General features: G+C 39.2%; 6 protein-coding genes across 8 annotated transcripts; 3 read left to right on the plus strand and 3 right to left on the minus strand.

The window, feature by feature from the left end:
- The first annotated feature begins 2,183 nt into the window (after nucleotides 1-2,183).
- On the plus strand, nucleotides 2,184-3,748 carry LOC108111555 (RNA transcription, translation and transport factor protein). Its single transcript, XM_017221076.2, has 3 exons — nucleotides 2,184-2,360; nucleotides 2,413-2,739; nucleotides 2,870-3,748. The coding sequence occupies exons 1-3, from the start codon at nucleotides 2,300-2,302 to the stop codon at nucleotides 3,223-3,225; spliced, it is 744 nt and encodes a 247-aa protein (XP_017076565.1). The 5' UTR covers nucleotides 2,184-2,299; the 3' UTR covers nucleotides 3,226-3,748.
- Nucleotides 3,632-4,210, minus strand: LOC108111556. Its single transcript, XM_017221077.2, has 2 exons — nucleotides 3,952-4,210; nucleotides 3,632-3,887 (listed from the first exon to the last, which is right to left on the minus strand). The coding sequence occupies exons 1-2, from the start codon at nucleotides 4,124-4,126 to the stop codon at nucleotides 3,757-3,759; spliced, it is 306 nt and encodes a 101-aa protein (XP_017076566.1). The 5' UTR covers nucleotides 4,127-4,210; the 3' UTR covers nucleotides 3,632-3,756.
- A 30-nt stretch (nucleotides 4,211-4,240) lies between these two features.
- Nucleotides 4,241-5,373, plus strand: LOC108111553 (nudC domain-containing protein 3). The gene is made up of 3 exons (XM_017221074.2): nucleotides 4,241-4,434; nucleotides 4,488-5,026; nucleotides 5,087-5,373. The coding sequence occupies exons 1-3, from the start codon at nucleotides 4,334-4,336 to the stop codon at nucleotides 5,371-5,373; spliced, it is 927 nt and encodes a 308-aa protein (XP_017076563.1). The 5' UTR covers nucleotides 4,241-4,333.
- A 179-nt stretch (nucleotides 5,374-5,552) lies between these two features.
- On the minus strand, nucleotides 5,553-6,559 carry LOC108111554 (nurim homolog). The gene is made up of 2 exons (XM_017221075.2): nucleotides 6,125-6,559; nucleotides 5,553-6,065 (listed from the first exon to the last, which is right to left on the minus strand). The coding sequence occupies exons 1-2, from the start codon at nucleotides 6,449-6,451 to the stop codon at nucleotides 5,631-5,633; spliced, it is 762 nt and encodes a 253-aa protein (XP_017076564.1). The 5' UTR covers nucleotides 6,452-6,559; the 3' UTR covers nucleotides 5,553-5,630.
- Nucleotides 6,560-6,811: 252 nt separating this feature from the next.
- Nucleotides 6,812-15,426, plus strand: LOC108111558 (putative uncharacterized protein DDB_G0271606). 3 transcript variants are annotated; one of them, XM_017221080.2, is made up of 7 exons: nucleotides 6,812-6,876; nucleotides 11,405-12,740; nucleotides 12,830-13,492; nucleotides 13,819-13,926; nucleotides 14,038-14,505; nucleotides 14,571-14,693; nucleotides 14,758-15,426. In XM_017221080.2, the coding sequence occupies exons 2-6, from the start codon at nucleotides 11,463-11,465 to the stop codon at nucleotides 14,691-14,693; spliced, it is 2,640 nt and encodes an 879-aa protein (XP_017076569.2). In that variant the 5' UTR covers nucleotides 6,812-6,876; nucleotides 11,405-11,462; the 3' UTR covers nucleotides 14,758-15,426. The 3 variants fall into 3 exon arrangements, with proteins under 3 accessions (XP_017076569.2, XP_017076570.2, XP_041675397.1); XM_017221081.2 differs by having other exon boundaries at nucleotides 6,868-6,934; XM_041819463.1 differs by lacking the exons at nucleotides 6,812-6,876; nucleotides 13,819-13,926.
- Nucleotides 15,427-15,799: 373 nt separating this feature from the next.
- Nucleotides 15,800-18,590, minus strand: LOC108111559 (dual specificity protein kinase TTK). Its single transcript, XM_017221083.2, has 4 exons — nucleotides 18,299-18,590; nucleotides 16,938-17,954; nucleotides 16,224-16,779; nucleotides 15,800-16,050 (listed from the first exon to the last, which is right to left on the minus strand). Exons 1-4 carry the CDS (start codon nucleotides 18,493-18,495, stop codon nucleotides 15,916-15,918), a joined length of 1,905 nt encoding a protein of 634 aa, XP_017076572.2. The 5' UTR covers nucleotides 18,496-18,590; the 3' UTR covers nucleotides 15,800-15,915.
- Between the last annotated feature and the right edge of the window lie 28 nt (nucleotides 18,591-18,618).

The following is an 18,618-nucleotide window of genomic DNA, read 5'->3' on the forward strand; positions in this document are numbered from 1 at the left end:
TCCGGGCGAAAGCTAGAACAGATCAACTGATACTGACCGATCGAAAGATCCGATCGGGAATTATTATTGTGACGAACATTATGATGCGGAAGATAAAGAAGGGAAGATCGAAATTTAAGCACACAGCATACTTATTGTATTAAATTTAATAAACAAAAAAAAAGATGAAGGGACGAGAAAGGATGAAGAATAACTAACACATACATATGCATACGCACGCTATGGTTTATCGTATATTAAATATATATATAAATAAATGCATAAATTAACATTAAAGTACATGAGAATGAATTGTGTATGTAAAAAGGGAGTGCATACATACGTACATATAGACATTGATATATAAATATATAGAGAATAGTTTTTAAATTCTACCACTTACTAATACCTACATATTACCACAATGTGCAGCATAGGAACTCATAAACTGAACAAACTGAAAAGCAAAGATCATACGGAAATATTAAAAAAAAAAATAAGTTAAAGAAACTCAACCAACACTGTGTGCGAGCCCAATACACGAGTATATGTATTGCAGTTTAATGGATTTTATGTGGACAGGGCAACGCAGAAAAATTGAGGAGGAGATTAGGAGTGGATTAAAACAATTGTACATACTTAACTATTATGTAAATTTCACTGTATTTTTGTTTTTACGCAATGTTATAAGGCACATGTAAGTGGCAGCACTGCATTTCGTATTATGTTTATGTGTATGTTGTGTGTGGATGGTCTGCAAAAATTCCAATTTCTTAGTTTTAATCGCATAAATCGGAGGGGAAACGAAACGAAATTAAACGAAACAAACAAACAAACTGACAGATGATGGCAAACAAACAATTTAAATTAAAATCAAATTAGGTGATATAAATATATAAATATACATAACATATACATACATACTGAATATAAAACAAAAAAAAATTGAAAAATCGAAAAATGAAACACCCTAATGCTGTAATTTTATGTTAACTGTATTATTTGCTGGAAGTGCTGCTGCTTCATTTTATTTTATATCGGACTTACTTAAGGCGTAAATGACAAGATAAATAATTAGGTTTTTATCTTAATCTTAATTTAAAATATTAAATAAATAAAACCAAGAAAAAACAAAACAAAACACAACCATAAATGCTATAAAACACAAAGCGAAGCGAAGCAAATCGAACTAAAGCTGTAGAGAAGCACGCAAAACGACTAATAACACACACCCACACCCAAAATGCTTGGCGTTAGGAAACCAATAAACCATAAATGCAAAACCATATATGGGTGGGTGCACCAATTTGTATACTAAACTTTCTCACATATAATTAACGTGCTACATAAGAGAGAAGGAACATGAACTGTCTTGTCTGTCTCTAGATTCTAGTTCTAGTGATCCTCCTGTATTGCGGGAGCGATTGCCTACATAGATCAAGAGGAACTGCAAGACGTTAAGAGATAATAGAAAAGTGCTGCTGTTGATACGTGTATTCGTGTAGTTGTTTGCAAACAAATATTATAACTCAGCATCTCGATATATAACGTGTAGTTATTAGTCTATAATTTGCTAGGATGTAAATGTATGTCCCTCAAACTTAATTTAATTATTTAATTAATATACATACATATATGATATACAATACAGCCTTTGTCTTTGTCGTTACTTATCGCATATGCATGGTGGGAATAATGTTTAAAAGTTATGAACTTTTTCGAAATTACATCAACATCATTTCTAATTTCAACAATGTGATAGATGTGCATACATCCTGTTTTTTTTCCATTTCAATTATATTTTTGTGATGACTAGTAGAACCCCATTGTGGATCTTTGATAAACTTGGGAGAGTAAGATTTGATATTATTTTATATTTAAAAAAATCATTATTTAAGGAGTTTCCTTCCTTCCTTCAGTTCCTTCAGTTGGTAAAACGACAAAACCTAATTGGATATTTCACACAAAAAAAAAGGTTACATTTTGCTAAATTTGTACAATTATTAGAGCAAGATCACTAAATCAAGTATTTAGTTAACTGGTTCCCATATTTTACGAATTCTCTTTATATTAAAAAGGAAAACATGGCAAAATTAAAAAATATATATATCGTTACTTTCCTTTAAATTTAAATTATACTTAGCTACAAAAAAACTGGTATAGAAGCAAGTTGGCAGTCCGACTTCTGTTTCCTAAAATCAGCAGTACCATCTCTAACAATACATCCGGGCGACAAGAAGAAGCATTACCGGCTGTGCTGTTCGGTTTTGCTATTTAGCGTATCGATTTTTGTATTAAAAGTATTAAAGTATAAAAGACCATGCTCAAGCTGAAACTAGAAGCTTTAGGTCATCCCACACCCAGCGATGTGGCGCTTACCAGTAAGTGCTATAATTAAGTATTCGGAACAGCAATCAATGTTAAATCTCGCAGATCGCAAGGAATTCGCCAGCACAATCCTCTGGGTGGAGGACCAGAAAATCCGGCTTTACACCATAGAGGATAGAGAAAACCTGCGCAATATAGACAATCCCACGTTATGGGAAGAGGGCTACATGAAGTACTGTGCGGATCTCAACATGCCGCCTCTGGAGACCCAACAGGAGCAGCTGGCGTGGATCCTCAGTCACGCCGTGCGCCTCGAGTTTCTGGATGACCCCGAACAGTTTACCTCCATCAATAGCAAACAGGGTTTACCCCAAAGCAATGGCAAACAGGTCCACCAGAAGGTTCAATCTATTTTCGAAGGAAAGATTAATGGTAAGGGCTTATTATTTTAAATTCGTTCTAGTTTTATCTGTTGAAACTAAAAACATTAATTGCTACGAAACAAATGAATTGTAAGCGAAATGAATGAACTATGGATAATTAATTCTCGTTTCTCTACCAGTTCAGGAAAAAGCGTTCGTAGATGCTGTACGACTGCTGGCCAGCAAACTGAATGTCCCGCATCATCCAAACCACCTTCTGCAGCTGGAGGCAGTTGCCCGGATTGTGCACGAACGTCTTTCGCCTGAGGCCAAAGGCCGGAAGCCGATCATAGGGACTCCTTTCCCTTTCGACAAGGGTAACGATGTGGTCTCATCCAACGATCGCGACCTTGATTTGCCCATGCGCATTCTACGCCTTCTTCAGATTCAAAGCCTTCGCGAACTCCAGACGCACATCAACGAGACAATTGTTGCAGTTCAAAACATCACAGCCAATCCAAAGACTGACACCAAGTTGGGCAAGGTGGGACGCTAGATTTTAATTAGCACGGAAAAGAAATCAATAAGATTATTGGGGCCTATGTATCAATTTGTATAATTGAAGCTTCTTATGAAACTATGATGATCAACATTTTATAGTCAAGAAGACTTCTTACAGATATCGTTTAGAAATATTCATAAAAATCAACAGAACAAAGCCAAGTATCCTTATACGCATACATGTTTCAAGCTATAACAAAGAGAACAAATATTTATATCTAGGTTATAGATGTAATGCAATTAAAATGCAAGAATTTAATGGTTTTGGAGCGAAGCAATATTAAGGGGCCCATATAATTTATTGATTATTTTTCCAATCTTTAAACTAAGATTCTCGAAGTCCCTAGTGGTCAATAATTATTTGAAAGATTCAACTAAAAGCCAACTAACAACAATATGTAGACATTTACACTTCTATGTATATTTAATGGTTTTAGAAAGGTAATACTAATAAATAGTCTTGTCAAATAATTGTATAGGCTCTATGAAAAAATATATTATGAATTTACAATTTAAAACCACTTTATTAACGTCTAGCAAAGAACTGGTGATCACTGGTAGCCTTCAAAGTCTTGGTTTCCTGTTCCTTTGATTCCTCGACCGTCGCCTTTAGAAAATTCGCATCTGCCAAGCGGGCGACGCCTATAACACCAACGGCTGTGGGCGGGGGAAAAGAAAAAATAAAAAAACCGGATTTTAATGAATAAGTCAAAAGGCTTACCTGCTGCCAAGCCTTTCATAGTGTAGCTTTCCAGAGGCTTTGGCCGTTTCTTCGCTTGCGCCAAAAGGAATGCACCGATTCCAAGGAGACCCATTCCACTCACCAATCGGCACGCCACACAGTCCACTTCGTTTGAAACATTGTCTTTATACCAAAAAGACAATCTACCGATCATTTTGAAGCTATATATTTAAAATAATAAGTAATTTAGGAATAGAAATACAAAGCCGTGCGATTGCTACCGATAACAAGTTTTGTGTCAGAGCTGTCAACTTTAACAAACTTCTCATTTTATAGCTTTTTGTTTAGTTATCGATAGGTAAGCGAAACAGCTGACCGGCTTGCATTTGTTTTGTTCGCAACTACGAACTATTTCTGCAAAATGGATTTCCAGCGAAACGATGCTATGCTAATGGAAATTCTGCAGAACCGGAAGTCAATCACCGGATTCCTGGACACAATTTTCGGCTTCCTTCGGCGAAAGTAAAAATTTGTAAAACAAATTTACCTACTTATTAAAAATGATTTCATTTCAGTACTGATTTTTATCACACAAAACGCGATGAATCGGATAAAATAGGATTCCCTAAGGGCATGAGAGATCAGATTCTATATGGAGCCATGCAGCGCTATGATCCGGATTGTTTGCTTCAAACGATGACTGCTGAAGATGGTGCCACAGGAGACGATGGTGCAGTTGCTCCGCCCGCCATCGAAGAAGTAACCATAGAAAGTGAAGATCTGATAAGTACGAAAGATACAATTCTCAACGAGAATCCCCAACCACAAAAAACAATAGATGAGCAAACATTCTCCGCCAGCGACTATAAAAATGGAGCTGTGTTCGAAAACCATTGCTGGTCACAGACCCTCAAAGATGTGGAGTTGCAAGTTCGGCTACCTAAGGACCTTCAAGCGGCAAAGAAGCTTAACATTCTAATCAAAGCCCAACAAATCAAAGTAAGCAGTAAGCTAAATACCCAGATAATAATCCTCGAGGGAAACCTGAGTCAGCGTATCAAACACAACGAGGCGGTGTGGACTATAGACCAAAACCGGTTAATCATAAGTTGTGGTTCGTAACAACATAAAGGTATTTGAAAATTGTAAAATTAATTTTACAAATGTTCCCTAGACAAGTCCAAAGAGCTCTGGTGGGAACGACTCTTTGAAGGCGATCCAGAAATAGATGCCAAGAAGATAGATTGCGAGCGATATATTGACGAATTACCGGAGGATACACAAGCCACAATTGAAAAACTCAGGTTCCAGCAACTGGCAGCAGATAAGGCACAAAGTGAAATTCAGTCCTCGAACCCCGAACAAAATAAAACCTTAGATCGTTTAAGAAGTGCCTGGGATGCTGAAGGTTCCCCATTTAAAGGTCAGCCCTTTGATCCATCTATTGTGAGAATGAGTTAATATTTATGATTTTTAATATTTAAATAAATATAGTGGTGAGTAATACATAAATATACAATCTGACAGTGAACTGATTACTTTCGTATTTGTATACGTATACTTTCATTTCATATTAAAGTTCGTTTTTCAACGATATTTAGTTTATTTATTTTTTACGTTGACGAAAAATTAACACTTCATTTGTTTGTGTTAGAAAATTATAATTTAATACAAAACCTTAAAACTTATTTTTAGTGAGAACATTATGGAGATTAAATTTACTGGGCCTTTAGTTCGAGTTTCTTTCGTTCCAGCTGGATCTTTTGGTAGGCCACATCTTTGTGATCTGTAGACCAGGCCAGGTACATGTAGGTTGTTAGTAGCAGGGCCATAATCAGGCGATCTACACTCATTACATTGGTGGCGAATAGGATGACTGATAGGCCCACAAAAGAGGGATGTCTTACATGAGCATACAGATTGCGCAATTCCCCGGATTTGTAGTTGATAGGCGGTCCATAAGCCTTTAGGTCATAATAGGCTTGCTTAACACCTAAAAGCTCCGGTAGATCCATCACCAGGCTGCCACCAAAGATCACCACCCAACAGATTCCATGGGTAATAACAAAGGTCCACCAAAGGGATGTACTATCGTCCAAATCGATTTGCCACAGAACAATTGATTGAGCGGGCAGCCAGTTTAAAATCAAATACTAAAATATTTAAAAACATAGTTAATATCTATTTTTGTCCAAATCGGGGATGTACAAACATGTAAACAAATTGATGACGTCAGGCTATAAATAGTTCGCTCTGCCCCTGACAAACCCAAACTAGAGAGCAGTTTCTTGACCAAAGCTGACTTAAGGAAGCTGTGTTGAAAGATGAAACCGATTAGGTAAAGAGTGTCAAACACTACGGGTCCATAGGCGGTCTCCAGGCGCGACTTATTGTCCAATAAATTGAAGATCCAGGTGTGAGCCCTCGAAATTGAACGAGGAGTCGAAAGGAACAACATAAGTTGTCCAACAACGTATAAGGAATACGAAAATGTTGCTAATGACAGAAGCAAAACTATGGACTTGCCAATCGAGACCATGGTTGTCAGGAAAATATATGAAATTTTATTAACTACGAAGAAATACAAATATTCCGTCAACGTTAGGAAAATAAGACAATGGTGAGACCATGCCGCGATCGCGACAAAATGCCAAGGCGCATATTGACCCTTACATTCGTTAAATTTCAAACTTTATCAACAATAAACAAAAAGTATAAATAACACATTTTAATATTGCTTAATAAAAGGTATACTTTTAAATAAAACACAAAAGCACATTTAGAATCGACGAGTTGAATGATGTCACAAAACAAATTTAAAGAGTACCATATTTATTTTGTCTGGTTTGAGTCATTGCTAAATGTCTATATTTATGGTCATTTTATGAAGGGAATGGTTATTACAAAATATCACAACGGTCACTCTGGTTGTAAATGTTTCAATTTTCCCACTAACGAAAAAGTGTAAGTCCGTAGACGCAAGGCTTAAGATAGTTAGAAAAGAAAAGTTTAAAAGTTGCAAGTAAGGTTTGGTTTGGTTAACACGAATGTAAATCGAGAAAAGTAAAGAAAATTTTGGCGTCGCGACAACGCCACGCGCACATACATAGAATACTCCGGCAACCACATACACAAGTGGCTTGCAAATGGCGGATGCGTTTCCAACAAGAAGAAAAGAAGAAGGAAAAAGAAAGACTGCATTGTAAATGTGAAATGTTGTGAAAATTGTTGACGTTGCAAGTGGCTCAAAATCGGTACAAAAACCGTTAGATAAAGAAAGAGGTGCAAGTTGAAAGGGAGAGCGGTCTATGTGTGTGTGTAAGTGCAGTGCGACGCCCTTTTGTCTTGAGAGGAAAGAGGAAGCCACTATTTTATTTATCGGTGTGCAATTATTCAAGCTGCCAATTAGCGGCCGACATACTTTCACTGGTTCTCATTGCTTAATTATGAGCAAAAGGGACAGCTGACTAGTTTGATTTGCCAAAAATCTCGGGCGCCGCCGTCTGGCTTGCCCCTCCTTACCCCCTTAATATTTCTTGCCGATTTTATCAAAGAAAAAGACAAGAAATTAGCATAATTGATGCGCTGACCTCACCACACACACATAAGCATATGCGGGCTTATCAAAGAAAAAAGAGAAGAGGGGATAGCTTAAGAGAGAGTGGGGTGAACCAAAAGCAAAAGAGAGCGGCTTGCATTCGTCCAATAAATCATAGACTCAAAAACGTTCGTCATCGGGGAAAACCAATTGATATTCAACAAATGCCAACGTCGTCTACGTCAGCAATCAATAATCATTAACCATCAACTTTAGACAATATAAATTTGCCTATTTATAGTCATTATGACTCACTCCATTTTTAAAAATCAACTTTCCATCTGTGAACCAAATAAAATTAGGGAATCGAACTTGGAACTTGACGCTTCTCCCACGCAATCCGAAATGAAAAAAAAAAATAACAAGATGCCACGCTCTCTTTCGCGCAGAGAAAAATAGAACATAGCATGTTGCATAAATATTACGGGAAAACAGAAGAAAATAGGGAGCAGAGCTTTCTAAAATTAAAACACTTGAGCCGCTGAAAAAAGCAGGGGCAAAAATGCATTTATGAATAAATAAAAGAAAAATAATGAATGAGTGTGAGTACGCTCTCGCTGTCAGCGGCAAAATGAGAGCGAGAAAATCACTTGCACCGTAATCAGTGATGCTGCTTCAAAAGAATGCTAAAAACTTAGATTCTAAATTCGATAATATTGAAAGTGAATTGTGTTAGCAAACTTGTGATAAGTTGTCACAGAGCTTTGCATCATGCACAGATCGAATTTTACTTTTAGAAAAATATTTATTTTAATACAATATGTTCATCTTCAGGATCTAAATATTCCTTTTTTCATTCAGTTCTGCTTAATATTCAATTTTGATTTAGGCATAGATAAGTTTAAAAATGTTTTTGGTTGAGATCGTAAAGGTTGTACAAATTCATCAACTCTAAATCAGATAAATAAGGTGTATACTTGACCCACAAAGACATTGCTTTTATAAGAAAAACTTGCCAATTTCTCATTTCTGACCGGTGTTCACCGACAGGAGAGAAATTCCATGTGCCAGCAAATGCTAGTGTGTGTGCCTGTGTATGAGCGCGACGGGCAGGCAGCTAATTGAACACTGGGGCGCCGCAAAGGAGAGTCGGAAAGGGAGGTGTAGAGGCCAAACGAAACAACGGCACAGAAAGATAGAAGGAAAAACGGGAAAATTAGGCCAACTGTGCAGTTCGATGGCAGTTTGTAAGTTTGTCGGTTTGTCAGTTGGTTATAACGAGGCCGAGCAGCCAGCAGCGTGTTTTGCATGCTGTTCAGCCATAATACATAATTATTTATAGATGGCCATAATGATAATTGGCAGCAAGATTTCGACTTTCACACACTCACATAAACACACACGCCCTCAGACGTTGGCAAGTCACTCACACACACACGCGCGCTTTTCTTCCGGTTGATGACCTTTACCGGCGTTTTTATTGTGCTTTATTCTCTTTGGCTTTAGCTCTGGCTCTCTTCTGCTGCTTCTTTCCCAGCCACGTTACGCCCGGAATCTTGAATCCCCAATACTGAATTCACTGTCCGGACTTACTCTACTTACTTTCCGTTAAACGCCATCGATTTGTTTGATGGAAACCCGTTCTCATTGTGTCATTAAATATTAATTGAACTTTGTAGAGCGCAAATACACTTTGCTATTTGAACAGTTCAGCCATCCGAGGCAATGAATGTTGTCGGCTTTATAAGCAAATAGACAAACAAAAAAATATATGCCTTCGGTAAACATTGTCGAACTGAAGTTGTAAATTCTTCAAGGGATTGCAATAAACTTGTCAAAGTTTCACTGCCAACAAAGGACCTGTAAAATTTTCCCTAAGAAGATTTTCTTTGTTCAATTGCAGGGGAAATTCAGCATCTTTCCGATATAACTAGAAAATTAAATAAAAATCAAGTAACTTAGTAAAAACTAAAAATTAACCTGAAAATAAATAAATTGCTTTTAAAGCTAAAATAAAAAATATACCTGTCGAACTTGTGTAAATCTGCTGTTTGAGCACTTTATCTTCAGAATATCGCGAAAGCCAGTATTTTCAAAGCTCCTTAGAAAAGTTTGATTGCGGATAAAAAACCGAAACACAGTCGAAATGTTTTAGCCAGAAACATGACGCCAGCAAGCAAAGCAGAAGAAATAAAAAGTTTGAAATTAACAAAAAGAATAAGAAATACCCGACCTGCCAGTTGCCAGTTATCGCTGTAGAGAGCAACAACCTTGAATTGAAATTTTTGCAATTTGTGAATTCTTCCACTGAGCTCCCGGAGCCAGCGAAATTTCAAGTTCTGTTCTAACTGTTTGTGGTGGGAGAGAAGAGAGAAAAGTAGGGACAGAGAGAGTCTACAGAGCGTAAGCACACGGAAAATAAAACTTTCATTTTTTATTCATTTTATGTTCGATTGATCACAATCATTGCAATAAGAAATTCAATAAAAAAAAAGGTTTGGATTTACATATGTGAAAAAGTACAAAACAGTTTTCTGCCAAACTATTTGTATGTTCTTAAAGTGTTATAAATTGTTAGTTAGTTATTAAAAGACTGCAAGAATTTATAAAATCCGAAATGTGTAAAGTAAGAAATAAACATTAATTTATTTTATTTGAGAAGCGATTTATTCTTTCTATTTTTGTTAATAATTAACGGAAACATATGTAAACTCAATGAGACTTTCTACTTCTAATCGATTATAAAAATTGATTCAAGTGTAGAGAGCCAAAGAGAGATCGCGTATTGCGAGCCCAGCTCTGCGAATGCGAATCTTTTCACTAGCTTTTTGCCATTCGCTTCGTGTCCATCGAAAGAGACTCGTGGAGTTTTACGGATAAGACTAAACCAGTGCTGATTTTTTCCAGTGAGCGAATTTTCAAATTTGCATACGTGTGCGTCAGAATCTTGACATTGCGTTATTTTAAATTGTTATTCTTTTTGTGAGTTTTGTTTTCAATCTGCGTCAACACCTTTTGGGTGCAGAACATGTCTACCAACTTATTTTCAAGGCTGCCCAGCAGCTGCTCCATTGGCTAATTTTATTCTTTGTGACTTTGTCAGCTCTCTTCGGCTCCTCCGGAATAAATAAATACTTTGAGGAATCGATAATCCCAGCTGGGATTTCTTCTCGCCTTCTCGTCCTACGCAAAATCTAAATTCATCCAAGTGACCTTTTTGGCTAAATTTAAAATTCATGTGAATTTAATGGCAAGTTGTGCAAGCGGATGTCTACTGTGTAGGAATTCCAGGAATATTCAGCCATTCAGCAGTGCATTTGTTTATCTCGGCAGAGCAAACAACAATAAAATTATCAACCGCGGATCGTTTTTATTAATAAAACGTCAAGCGGTCACCACAGTTAACTGCAAAACAACTTAGTCATACAAAAAGAGAGTTTGCACAGGCTTTTAGTGACATTCTCCGGCCGGTATACCGATAAGCACGTACAACTCAAACAATCCGATTATATATAGCATAACTGCCATTAAACGTAGTGTCGTTGATCTGACATTAAATTGGGCCTTTCTTTAACATTTTTTCGGCTTTTGAGCTCCACGTCATCAGTTTGTACCACAAAGTAGCAATACTAAAGTACCTAAAGCTGATAAGCTAAAGGAACTGAAAGCTGTATACACAGAATTTCTTTGATAGTAAAAGTTTAGAAGAGTGACCCTAAAAAGCATTTCTAACATTTCCACACTTGAGATTATTTTTTGCTTTGTTGATTCCTTTATTCACAAACAAGGCGGAGAAAACGTGGCTGTAATTAGGGTTTCCCCTTTTTATTATAATTCAGTATTTATAAATAAGCTATCACATTAATTTGTATTTAAAATAAAATAGATTTCATCCAAGTATTTACTTTTCATTAATACAACACATTAACTAATTTTTTCTTACTTCATCCATAGCTTTTGCAAAGGAGATCCCTGAGAATAACCCACTGCTGAACCGGAAAGATATGCAAATATGGACTTCCACATACTGATCGTCATCGGTTGTGTGGTCAGCGCCTCGCTGCTCTCGTTCCTGTTCATCAACAAGATCTTCAGGCGGAAGACTTTTGAGGAGGTAGTGGCCGAAAAGCGTGCACTGAGCGCTAATCTCTACAAGGCGGCCGGAGGAGCAGCTGCTAAGAAGCCTAAGAAGAAGGAACTTAAACGCGAAAAGAAACAACGCCAGCGTGAACAGCAACGCGATGTGAACACTGAGCCGGAACCTGAGGAACCCGAAGATTACTCCGATGGTCAATCGGAGGGTCAGGGATCGGTGGCTGATGAGGAACCTGGTCTATCCAAACAGCATGTTGAGTTCGAACCCGATGCAGAGATCCTCAATGAGCAGCGTCGACCCAGTAGCGTTGCTGAAAAGGAGAACCAACCATCCGGCAAAAAGGGCAAGAAGGATAAGCGCAACGGAGCCAACAGCAAGACCGCCGGTATCCTGGTCAACAAGAACGAAACTGTTGCTGTCAAAGCGACAGTCACCTCCGAGGAGGCACCATCTTTGAACAACTTTGAGACCAAGGTACCCAAGGATGTGGTGGAATTGAAAAAGCAGGAGCAGAAGGAGCGAAAGGAGGACAACAACAACAAACAACAGACGCAGAAGAAGATTGGTGGAGGTAATGTAGCCAAGAAGGAAAAGCCCGTTGCTGCTGAAACAGAGGCACCGGTTGTCACTAAGCAGATCCTTAAGCAGCAACAACAACAGCAGAATGGCTCACCCAAAACCCAGCACAACCAGGCTAATAACAAGACCAAGCAGCAACAGCAAAATAAGAAACAGAATCAAAAGGACACCCTTACGGCCAAGGATTTGGCTCTGGCTCTGGACAAACTGGCCGATCACCAGAACCAAACTATTGGCGTTAACGCGCTTATGAACGTGTTTTCCCGAGCCGAGCTTAATCGCTCAGAGATTCAGATACTCATCGACTATTTGCTGAACAAGCAACAAGACATGCCCTCTTCGCACTCCGAGTGGTCGGATGATATCTGCCAGAAGCTAAAGCGCCAGTTGGAGGAAAAGGAAAAGTTGCTGGTCGAGGAGCAGGAGGCATCCATTGGTATTCAGGCTAAACTTCGCGAGCTGCGACAGGAGGTTAACACTGAACGCGCCCAGATGCACGCACGCAATCAGGCCTACGTTGACAAGCTGCAAGGCAAGGAACAGGAGCTAGCTGCCCTCAACCAGGAGCTGTCTAGTCTGAATGACAAATTGACACTTGAGCGACAGCAGTACCAGGTAGGAAACATAAACTTTAATTAAATTGATGGCATCGAAGCCAAATATAAATATTAATCTAACATCTTATTATTTTCCTTCCATTCTAGAACCTTTTGAGGGAGAAGCAAGCCAACTCACAGGATCTGTTGCAATTGCAACGTTTGCAGCAGGACCTCGCACACAAGGAGAAGTGCCTTGCGGACATGACCGCGTTCGTAAACGCTGAGACTCAGCAGAAGAATGATGTGATTCAGCAGCAGGCTCAACAGCTGCAAGCTCTAGAGCTGCAACGTGACGAGCTGGAAGCGCGCCAAAATAACAGCATCTTTGAGCTGGAACAGCGTAAACAGCTGGATGCGGAGAACGCTGAACTCAAGCAAGAGGTGTGCACTGTCAGGCAGGCCCAGTCCGAGCTGCAGCGCGTTCACGGCGCTGAGTTGCAGAAGTTGCGACAGGAATTGTCCGTCCTGGAGGCTCATAATGTGGCCCTTGGCCAACAGCTCACACAAGCCGCCAGCAGCGCCGTTCAGGCCACAGCCGCCCAGTCGGAGCAGGCTCAGGTTCAGACCGAAGCTCTGGCCCAGAAGCAGCAGGAGTTGAGTGTTCTGCGCTCGCAGGTTGGTTCACTAACTGATGCTCAGGCGCAGCAGCAGAAGCAGGCCTCCGCACTGCAGTCGCAGCTTCAGGAGGCACAGCAGCGTGCCGAGCAGCTTCAGGCTAAGGAGCAACAGCTGCAAAAGGAGCTTCAGGAGCAGCGAGAGAAAAATAATGTGAGTAGAAATCAATTATATAAGTAGAATTAGTTATATTGCTGTATTTTATTTCTTTATTATTTATTTTGTTGTTGCTTTTTCATGTTTTTGAATGTTTAGTTCACTTTATACATATTTTTATCGTAACTAGAAAGAATTCTTAAATACAAAAAATATAGGCAGTTAACTAACTAATCATAAAGCAGAGAGGATTAATAAAAATAAAATATAAATGTTCACCAGTTATAAATTGGCATTCGCGTTGTTGCTAATGTCTGTTTTATCCACATCATTTTGCGTCCTTTGCATCCTTTACTAATTGCCACGTATTTGTGTTTCGTCAGGATGTGCGTATGAAAAATTGGAAGTTGATCGAAGCATTGCAAAATGCCGAAGCATTAACTGCTAAGGCAACGGCTAAGACGAAAACAAATACAGCGCAATCCGTAGGCGTAAGTGCATGAATCTCTGCCAGCTCCTTCTGCTTTCCTTTATGATTTCATCTAGAAATTCTCTTAGATCAAATCATTTTAAAAAATATGTGTACTTATTAATCTTTACAGCAACAACACAAAGAGCTGCAGCAGCAGCAACAGAAGGCAGTGGTCGCTGCCAACGGAGGAGGAGGCAGTGCCAGTTCGGCAAAGAGCGAACAACAGAGGATCCGGGATCTCTACCAGCGTCTATATCCCGATGCCGTTAAGGCGCAGTCGGGAAATGCCCTGCAAGCATCCTTTGACCAGTGGCTGGAACAGGTCCTGGCCACCCATGTCAAGCAGCAACAGGATAAGCTGCGGCAAAAGCTCGGGGCAGAGAAGCCCGAGAAGCAGAGCAGCAGCAGTAGTCATAAGTCCACACAATCAAACAATAGTAGCAGTAGCAACCACAATAGCACCCACAACAATATTAGTAGCAATAATAGTAGTTCGAATAGCCAATCCTCCTCCGCCGCCGAGCAGCAGGAGCTGCACAAACAGAACCTGCAGCTGCGGGAGTGCAACGACAAGCTCACCCAGTTGGTCACTAAAACGGTAAGAATTTCCGTAATTATATAATTAAACGGTGGTTAAAAAACAATATTTTATTATTTGTACAGACCAACACGTTGATAGATTTGGAAGAGCGAGCTCGCGAGCAGGACGAGCACTGGCGTGGCATCGTTGACCAGAAAGAGCAGCTAATCCAGACACTGCAACAGCATGCCTCCAACGGGGAATAGGTAAGAATTTATTATTGAGCCAACATATTAAATTTAATTAATTCAAAAAAATTTTGTTATTTAGGACATTTAATGTCAAAAGGACAGAAGAGAAGAAATAGAAGAAGGAGGCCAACAACGACGATAAACTGACAGGCAACCTTAGAGTTTGTCCAACTTCCATAACAACAGCAACAGTAAAAAACAAACAACTCTAACAATCTATTAAGTTTAAAGTTAATGTAACAAGAGAAAGGCAAGGAAAAATAAGTAAACGTAAAGCATGCCCCACAACAAGAACAAGAACAACAGCAACATTTAACATTTTATAGTAGCAAAAACCAACAATTATGAGAATGAGAAGAACTACGGAACGCTTTAAGAACTTATATACACATAACTAAAGCATGATAATGATAACAATCGAAACTTGTGCAATGTTAAACGAGAAGAGAAGAAAAGCTAGCGAAGAAGGAAAAGCCAGGCTCTGAAGACAGTAGTAGGCAATTTCCAACCAAGCCCTCCCTATAAGAAAAACAAACAACCCGAAAAAATCGTAACAAAATCCATTGCTGCTGCTACTTTCTAAAATATTATTTATCCCATACTTCGCATGCGATTATTATTTTTGTGTTACACTTGCATTTAAAAACGCGCTCTAAACAATTGTATATGTATGTTATGTTAAGCAAATGAATTTAAAACCCAGCTACTTAAACGGCAAATCCATAAAAATAAATCAAACTAAATTGTATGAATGTATGTATTTGTATTTTGGGTTTCTGTGAATTTAGCATGTTTTCCATAATTGTTTTTTCTGTTTCTATGTAATTTTTAATTTTTCGCCACGGAGCAGCGCAAAGTATTGAAAAACCCAGAAAGTGTATACGGCAGCAGCAACATTTAATTAAGCGTATATAAACAAGTAAATAACTATTTTTATATAAAAACTGAATGAGAAACTATCTTATAAGTAAACGCAAATTAAACACACGAATGCTAATTAGCAATTATTTGTCGAGAACCTGTTGCATGCGACATATATTGAGAACTTAGGCAAACAAACAAATTCAAGCCCATCAGCAACCACAACAAACAAACACAAAAAGGAATGAGCTATAGCTGCATTATAAGGAATTATGATGTTTAATTTACGATAAATGAGAATTAAATATATACACACACATATGAGAAAGACATTGAACCTTTGACATTTGACTAATAAATAGTTGAGCTTTCATGCTTAATTACTGGTACTGGCGGCTCTGCTGGGGATCTGCAGATTCTGTATCGGAATAATCATATGGAATGGATACTGAAGTAGTTCAGTGCATGACGGCCGCTTTTTTGGATTCAGCTGAAGGCAGTTCTTGGCCATCTGTAAATACATCCAGGACTGATATAGTAGTTTTTGTATCTTATTATGATTTCAAGCTTTAAGCATACAAGTTTTTAATTTATAGAAAAGAAATTTGTTTTTCCTTTAGAATCTTCTAGTTACTTTTCATTCATATTAAGTACATACGTAATAGTGATTCCCGCCCTACTTACATGAACCAGCATGATGGGATAGTAGGGAGGAATAGCGGGAAATTCGATGCTTGTGCTCGGAGTAGCGATCGCACTCATCTTGGCATAGATATTCCGAATGTGCCCAAAGGGAGTCTTTTGGTAGAGTAACAAATAAAGGATGCAGCCCAGCGACCACACATCTGACTTGGTTGATATCTTGATCTTGGGCTGATTGGCTCCGCGCATCGGACTGTTGCCTGTGGAGGTGTCTGTCAGTGCCTCCGGACTAATGTAATTGAAAGTGCCCGCTTGTGAAAATTTGATTATGCTCGTCGAGTCCAAAGAGATATTGCTGGCAATGCCAAAGTCGATCAGCTTTAGTCTGCCGCTAACCATCAGAAAATTAGCAGGCTTGAGATCCGAGTGAATAACACCGTTCTGGTGGATGTAATTGACCGCCTGCAACATTTGGTACAGGATGTTCATCAGGCTGTAAAGCGGAAGGTTTGTGGTGTATGTCTGGAGGATCTTGTTTAGGTCACTATCACCCTTTTCCATCACCATGTACAGCTTTGACTCTTCGCGAACAAGTTGACTGAAACAAAATAACTTCATTAATAGGAACAACGTGTAAATCAATAACAAGAATAGTTCAAACCAATACTGACCGATCGATTTTACATATAGTAAATAACTATACGACTACTTTTAAAATCTGGAATAAGCTAAAAGTTTTAAAAAAGGACCACTCACTAATCGTACAGCGCCACAACGCAAACGTTTCCTTGGAGCTTGGCCAGAAGCTTAGTTTCGTTGAGATAGCCTTGCACCACTTGAGGATCGGCCTGGAGGTCCACTACCTTCAGGGCGAATTCATCTCCTGAATCCGAACGACGTGCCAAGTAAACCGAGCTGGAACCGCCACAGCCAAGCTTTTTGGCAATCGTATACTCATGATTCTTAATTTTCAATATATTAGAAGTTTTAGAGGAGTTAGAAGGCTGAACAGGATGTACATTAGGTGCGGGAACCGACACCAATTCCTTTGGCTTTGCTACCTCTACTTTATCTGGTACGTTATCTTTATCCGACTCTTGGAAGGCATTATCGAGAGACTTTTTGGATTGATGGCCACTCGGAGGATCTGCTTTCTTTGGCGGCTCTGGAATGTCGGGACTCTCGCTTATGGTGTCGCAAAGCGAAAAACTTATACTGTCACAGGCAACAGGAGCAGCACGACTAACTGTCATTGGCGTTTGGAAGAGCACCTTTTGCGCACGGAAGTCATTGGTTGCCGCACTTCGGCTTTTTCCGGCCAGAGTGGAACCAATGGTTCGCACTTGAGGGGTGATAAAGTCCGCATCCGATTTTGCCGAGGATATTTCATTGCGCATGGGTGTTTCTGAGTTATGGAGTGGCCGCTTTTCTGTTTCATGGAGCGGTCGTCTTTCCATGACGGTTTGGACCGTGAGCACTGGTTTTTTGGCCACCTGATTCTCCGAGTTCGCAACTGGTGATCCCTGGCTGCTGCAATTGATACCCATGTTATTAAATCGTCCTAGGAATGAGAGATTCGAATCCGATTGCTTCAGGGGGACGGCAGTGGGTGATCGACGATTAGTAATGTTACTGTTGCTGTTCGTTAACTCTTGGGAGGGGCTGAGTACAAAGGAATCGTTTAGGATGGCGCAGTTCAGGTTGTGATTGCTCTTAATATCCTCCTCGTCGCTGCTTGAATCTATCATAGTCAACTCGGAGACTCGGCGTGGACTGCAAATCAGGAAAAGATAAATCGATGAATATAAAAAAATAAATTTAAAATTATTTATGATCTCCGTAAAATATTTACTGAATAGGTGCATTTCAGTACGAGAGGTAGAGTTAGCTCTAGTAGCTTTAGGGATCGCGTTAGAAAAATAGTAAATACAGTAGTTTTTAGAGAATGTTTTTATATAGCATGTAAAGGATTCTCCAAAATATTTGTTTACAAAAGAATCTTATGGAAGACATTGAAGTGAAATGCGATCGTTAGCCTAGTCCCACAGAATTTGTAAATGAGCAGGTACTCTTATATTATGTGTAACATGCCCGACAAAGGTAAACGCAGTCCTTACAGCACATTTATGGGCATTGGATGCGGATCATTCTCTTTGCCCCTCGCCATGATTTGGAAAGACGCCATCGGCTGCTGTTTTACTTCTCCCGCCGTTGCTGGTCGCGGTCGGTAAGGCGTATTAAGGTCGTCTTCTGATTCCGAGTCCAATCCTAGTGCCACCATATCCTTGGTGCGACGTGGCACAGGGGTGGTCATCTTTTAATCCAGTTTATTCTTCCCGAAAAATAGTAAAATATCCAATTGCTTAAATGCAATGTTCAAATTTGTTTTCCATTAGGTGTGACCAGAGCTCAAGCCTAAAAAATCCAAAGCGCGCTT

The sequence above is a fragment of the Drosophila eugracilis genome, unplaced genomic scaffold (assembly GCF_018153835.1).
Source record: "Drosophila eugracilis isolate 14026-0451.02 unplaced genomic scaffold, ASM1815383v1 contig_75, whole genome shotgun sequence".
In the NCBI taxonomy this organism is placed as follows: domain Eukaryota; kingdom Metazoa; phylum Arthropoda; class Insecta; order Diptera; family Drosophilidae; genus Drosophila; species Drosophila eugracilis.

What these genes read in the sequence shown, in the direction of transcription:
- LOC108111558 (XM_017221080.2), top strand. Translation starts at nt 11,463, where the DNA reads ATGGACTTCCACATACTGATCGTCATCGGTTGTGTGGTCAGCGCCTCG. An exon ending in AGCAGCGAGAGAAAAATAAT is followed by an intron (nt 13,493 to 13,818) that starts GTGAGTAGAAAT and finishes GTGTTTCGTCAG; the next exon opens with GATGTGCGTATGAAAAATTG. An exon ending in ATACAGCGCAATCCGTAGGC is followed by an intron (nt 13,927 to 14,037) that starts GTAAGTGCATGA and finishes TAATCTTTACAG; the next exon opens with CAACAACACAAAGAGCTGCA.
- LOC108111553 (XM_017221074.2), top strand. Translation starts at nt 4,334, where the DNA reads ATGGATTTCCAGCGAAACGATGCTATGCTAATGGAAATTCTGCAGAAC. An exon ending in TTCGGCTTCCTTCGGCGAAA is followed by an intron (nt 4,435 to 4,487) that starts GTAAAAATTTGT and finishes ATTTCATTTCAG; the next exon opens with TACTGATTTTTATCACACAA. An exon ending in CCGGTTAATCATAAGTTGTG is followed by an intron (nt 5,027 to 5,086) that starts GTTCGTAACAAC and finishes AATGTTCCCTAG; the next exon opens with ACAAGTCCAAAGAGCTCTGG.
- LOC108111555 (XM_017221076.2), top strand. Translation starts at nt 2,300, where the DNA reads ATGCTCAAGCTGAAACTAGAAGCTTTAGGTCATCCCACACCCAGCGAT. An exon ending in CAGCGATGTGGCGCTTACCA is followed by an intron (nt 2,361 to 2,412) that starts GTAAGTGCTATA and finishes TAAATCTCGCAG; the next exon opens with ATCGCAAGGAATTCGCCAGC. An exon ending in TTTCGAAGGAAAGATTAATG is followed by an intron (nt 2,740 to 2,869) that starts GTAAGGGCTTAT and finishes TTTCTCTACCAG; the next exon opens with TTCAGGAAAAAGCGTTCGTA.
- LOC108111556 (XM_017221077.2), bottom strand. Translation starts at nt 4,126, where the DNA reads ATGATCGGTAGATTGTCTTTTTGGTATAAAGACAATGTTTCAAACGAA. An exon ending in TATGAAAGGCTTGGCAGCAG is followed by an intron (nt 3,888 to 3,951) that starts GTAAGCCTTTTG and finishes CCCCGCCCACAG; the next exon opens with CCGTTGGTGTTATAGGCGTC.
- LOC108111559 (XM_017221083.2), bottom strand. Translation starts at nt 18,495, where the DNA reads ATGACCACCCCTGTGCCACGTCGCACCAAGGATATGGTGGCACTAGGA. An exon ending in CCAATGCCCATAAATGTGCT is followed by an intron (nt 17,955 to 18,298) that starts GTAAGGACTGCG and finishes CCTGATTTGCAG; the next exon opens with TCCACGCCGAGTCTCCGAGT. An exon ending in GTTGTGGCGCTGTACGATTA is followed by an intron (nt 16,780 to 16,937) that starts GTGAGTGGTCCT and finishes ATTTTGTTTCAG; the next exon opens with TCAACTTGTTCGCGAAGAGT.
- LOC108111554 (XM_017221075.2), bottom strand. Translation starts at nt 6,451, where the DNA reads ATGGTCTCGATTGGCAAGTCCATAGTTTTGCTTCTGTCATTAGCAACA. An exon ending in CGTCATCAATTTGTTTACAT is followed by an intron (nt 6,066 to 6,124) that starts GTTTGTACATCC and finishes TAAATATTTTAG; the next exon opens with TATTTGATTTTAAACTGGCT.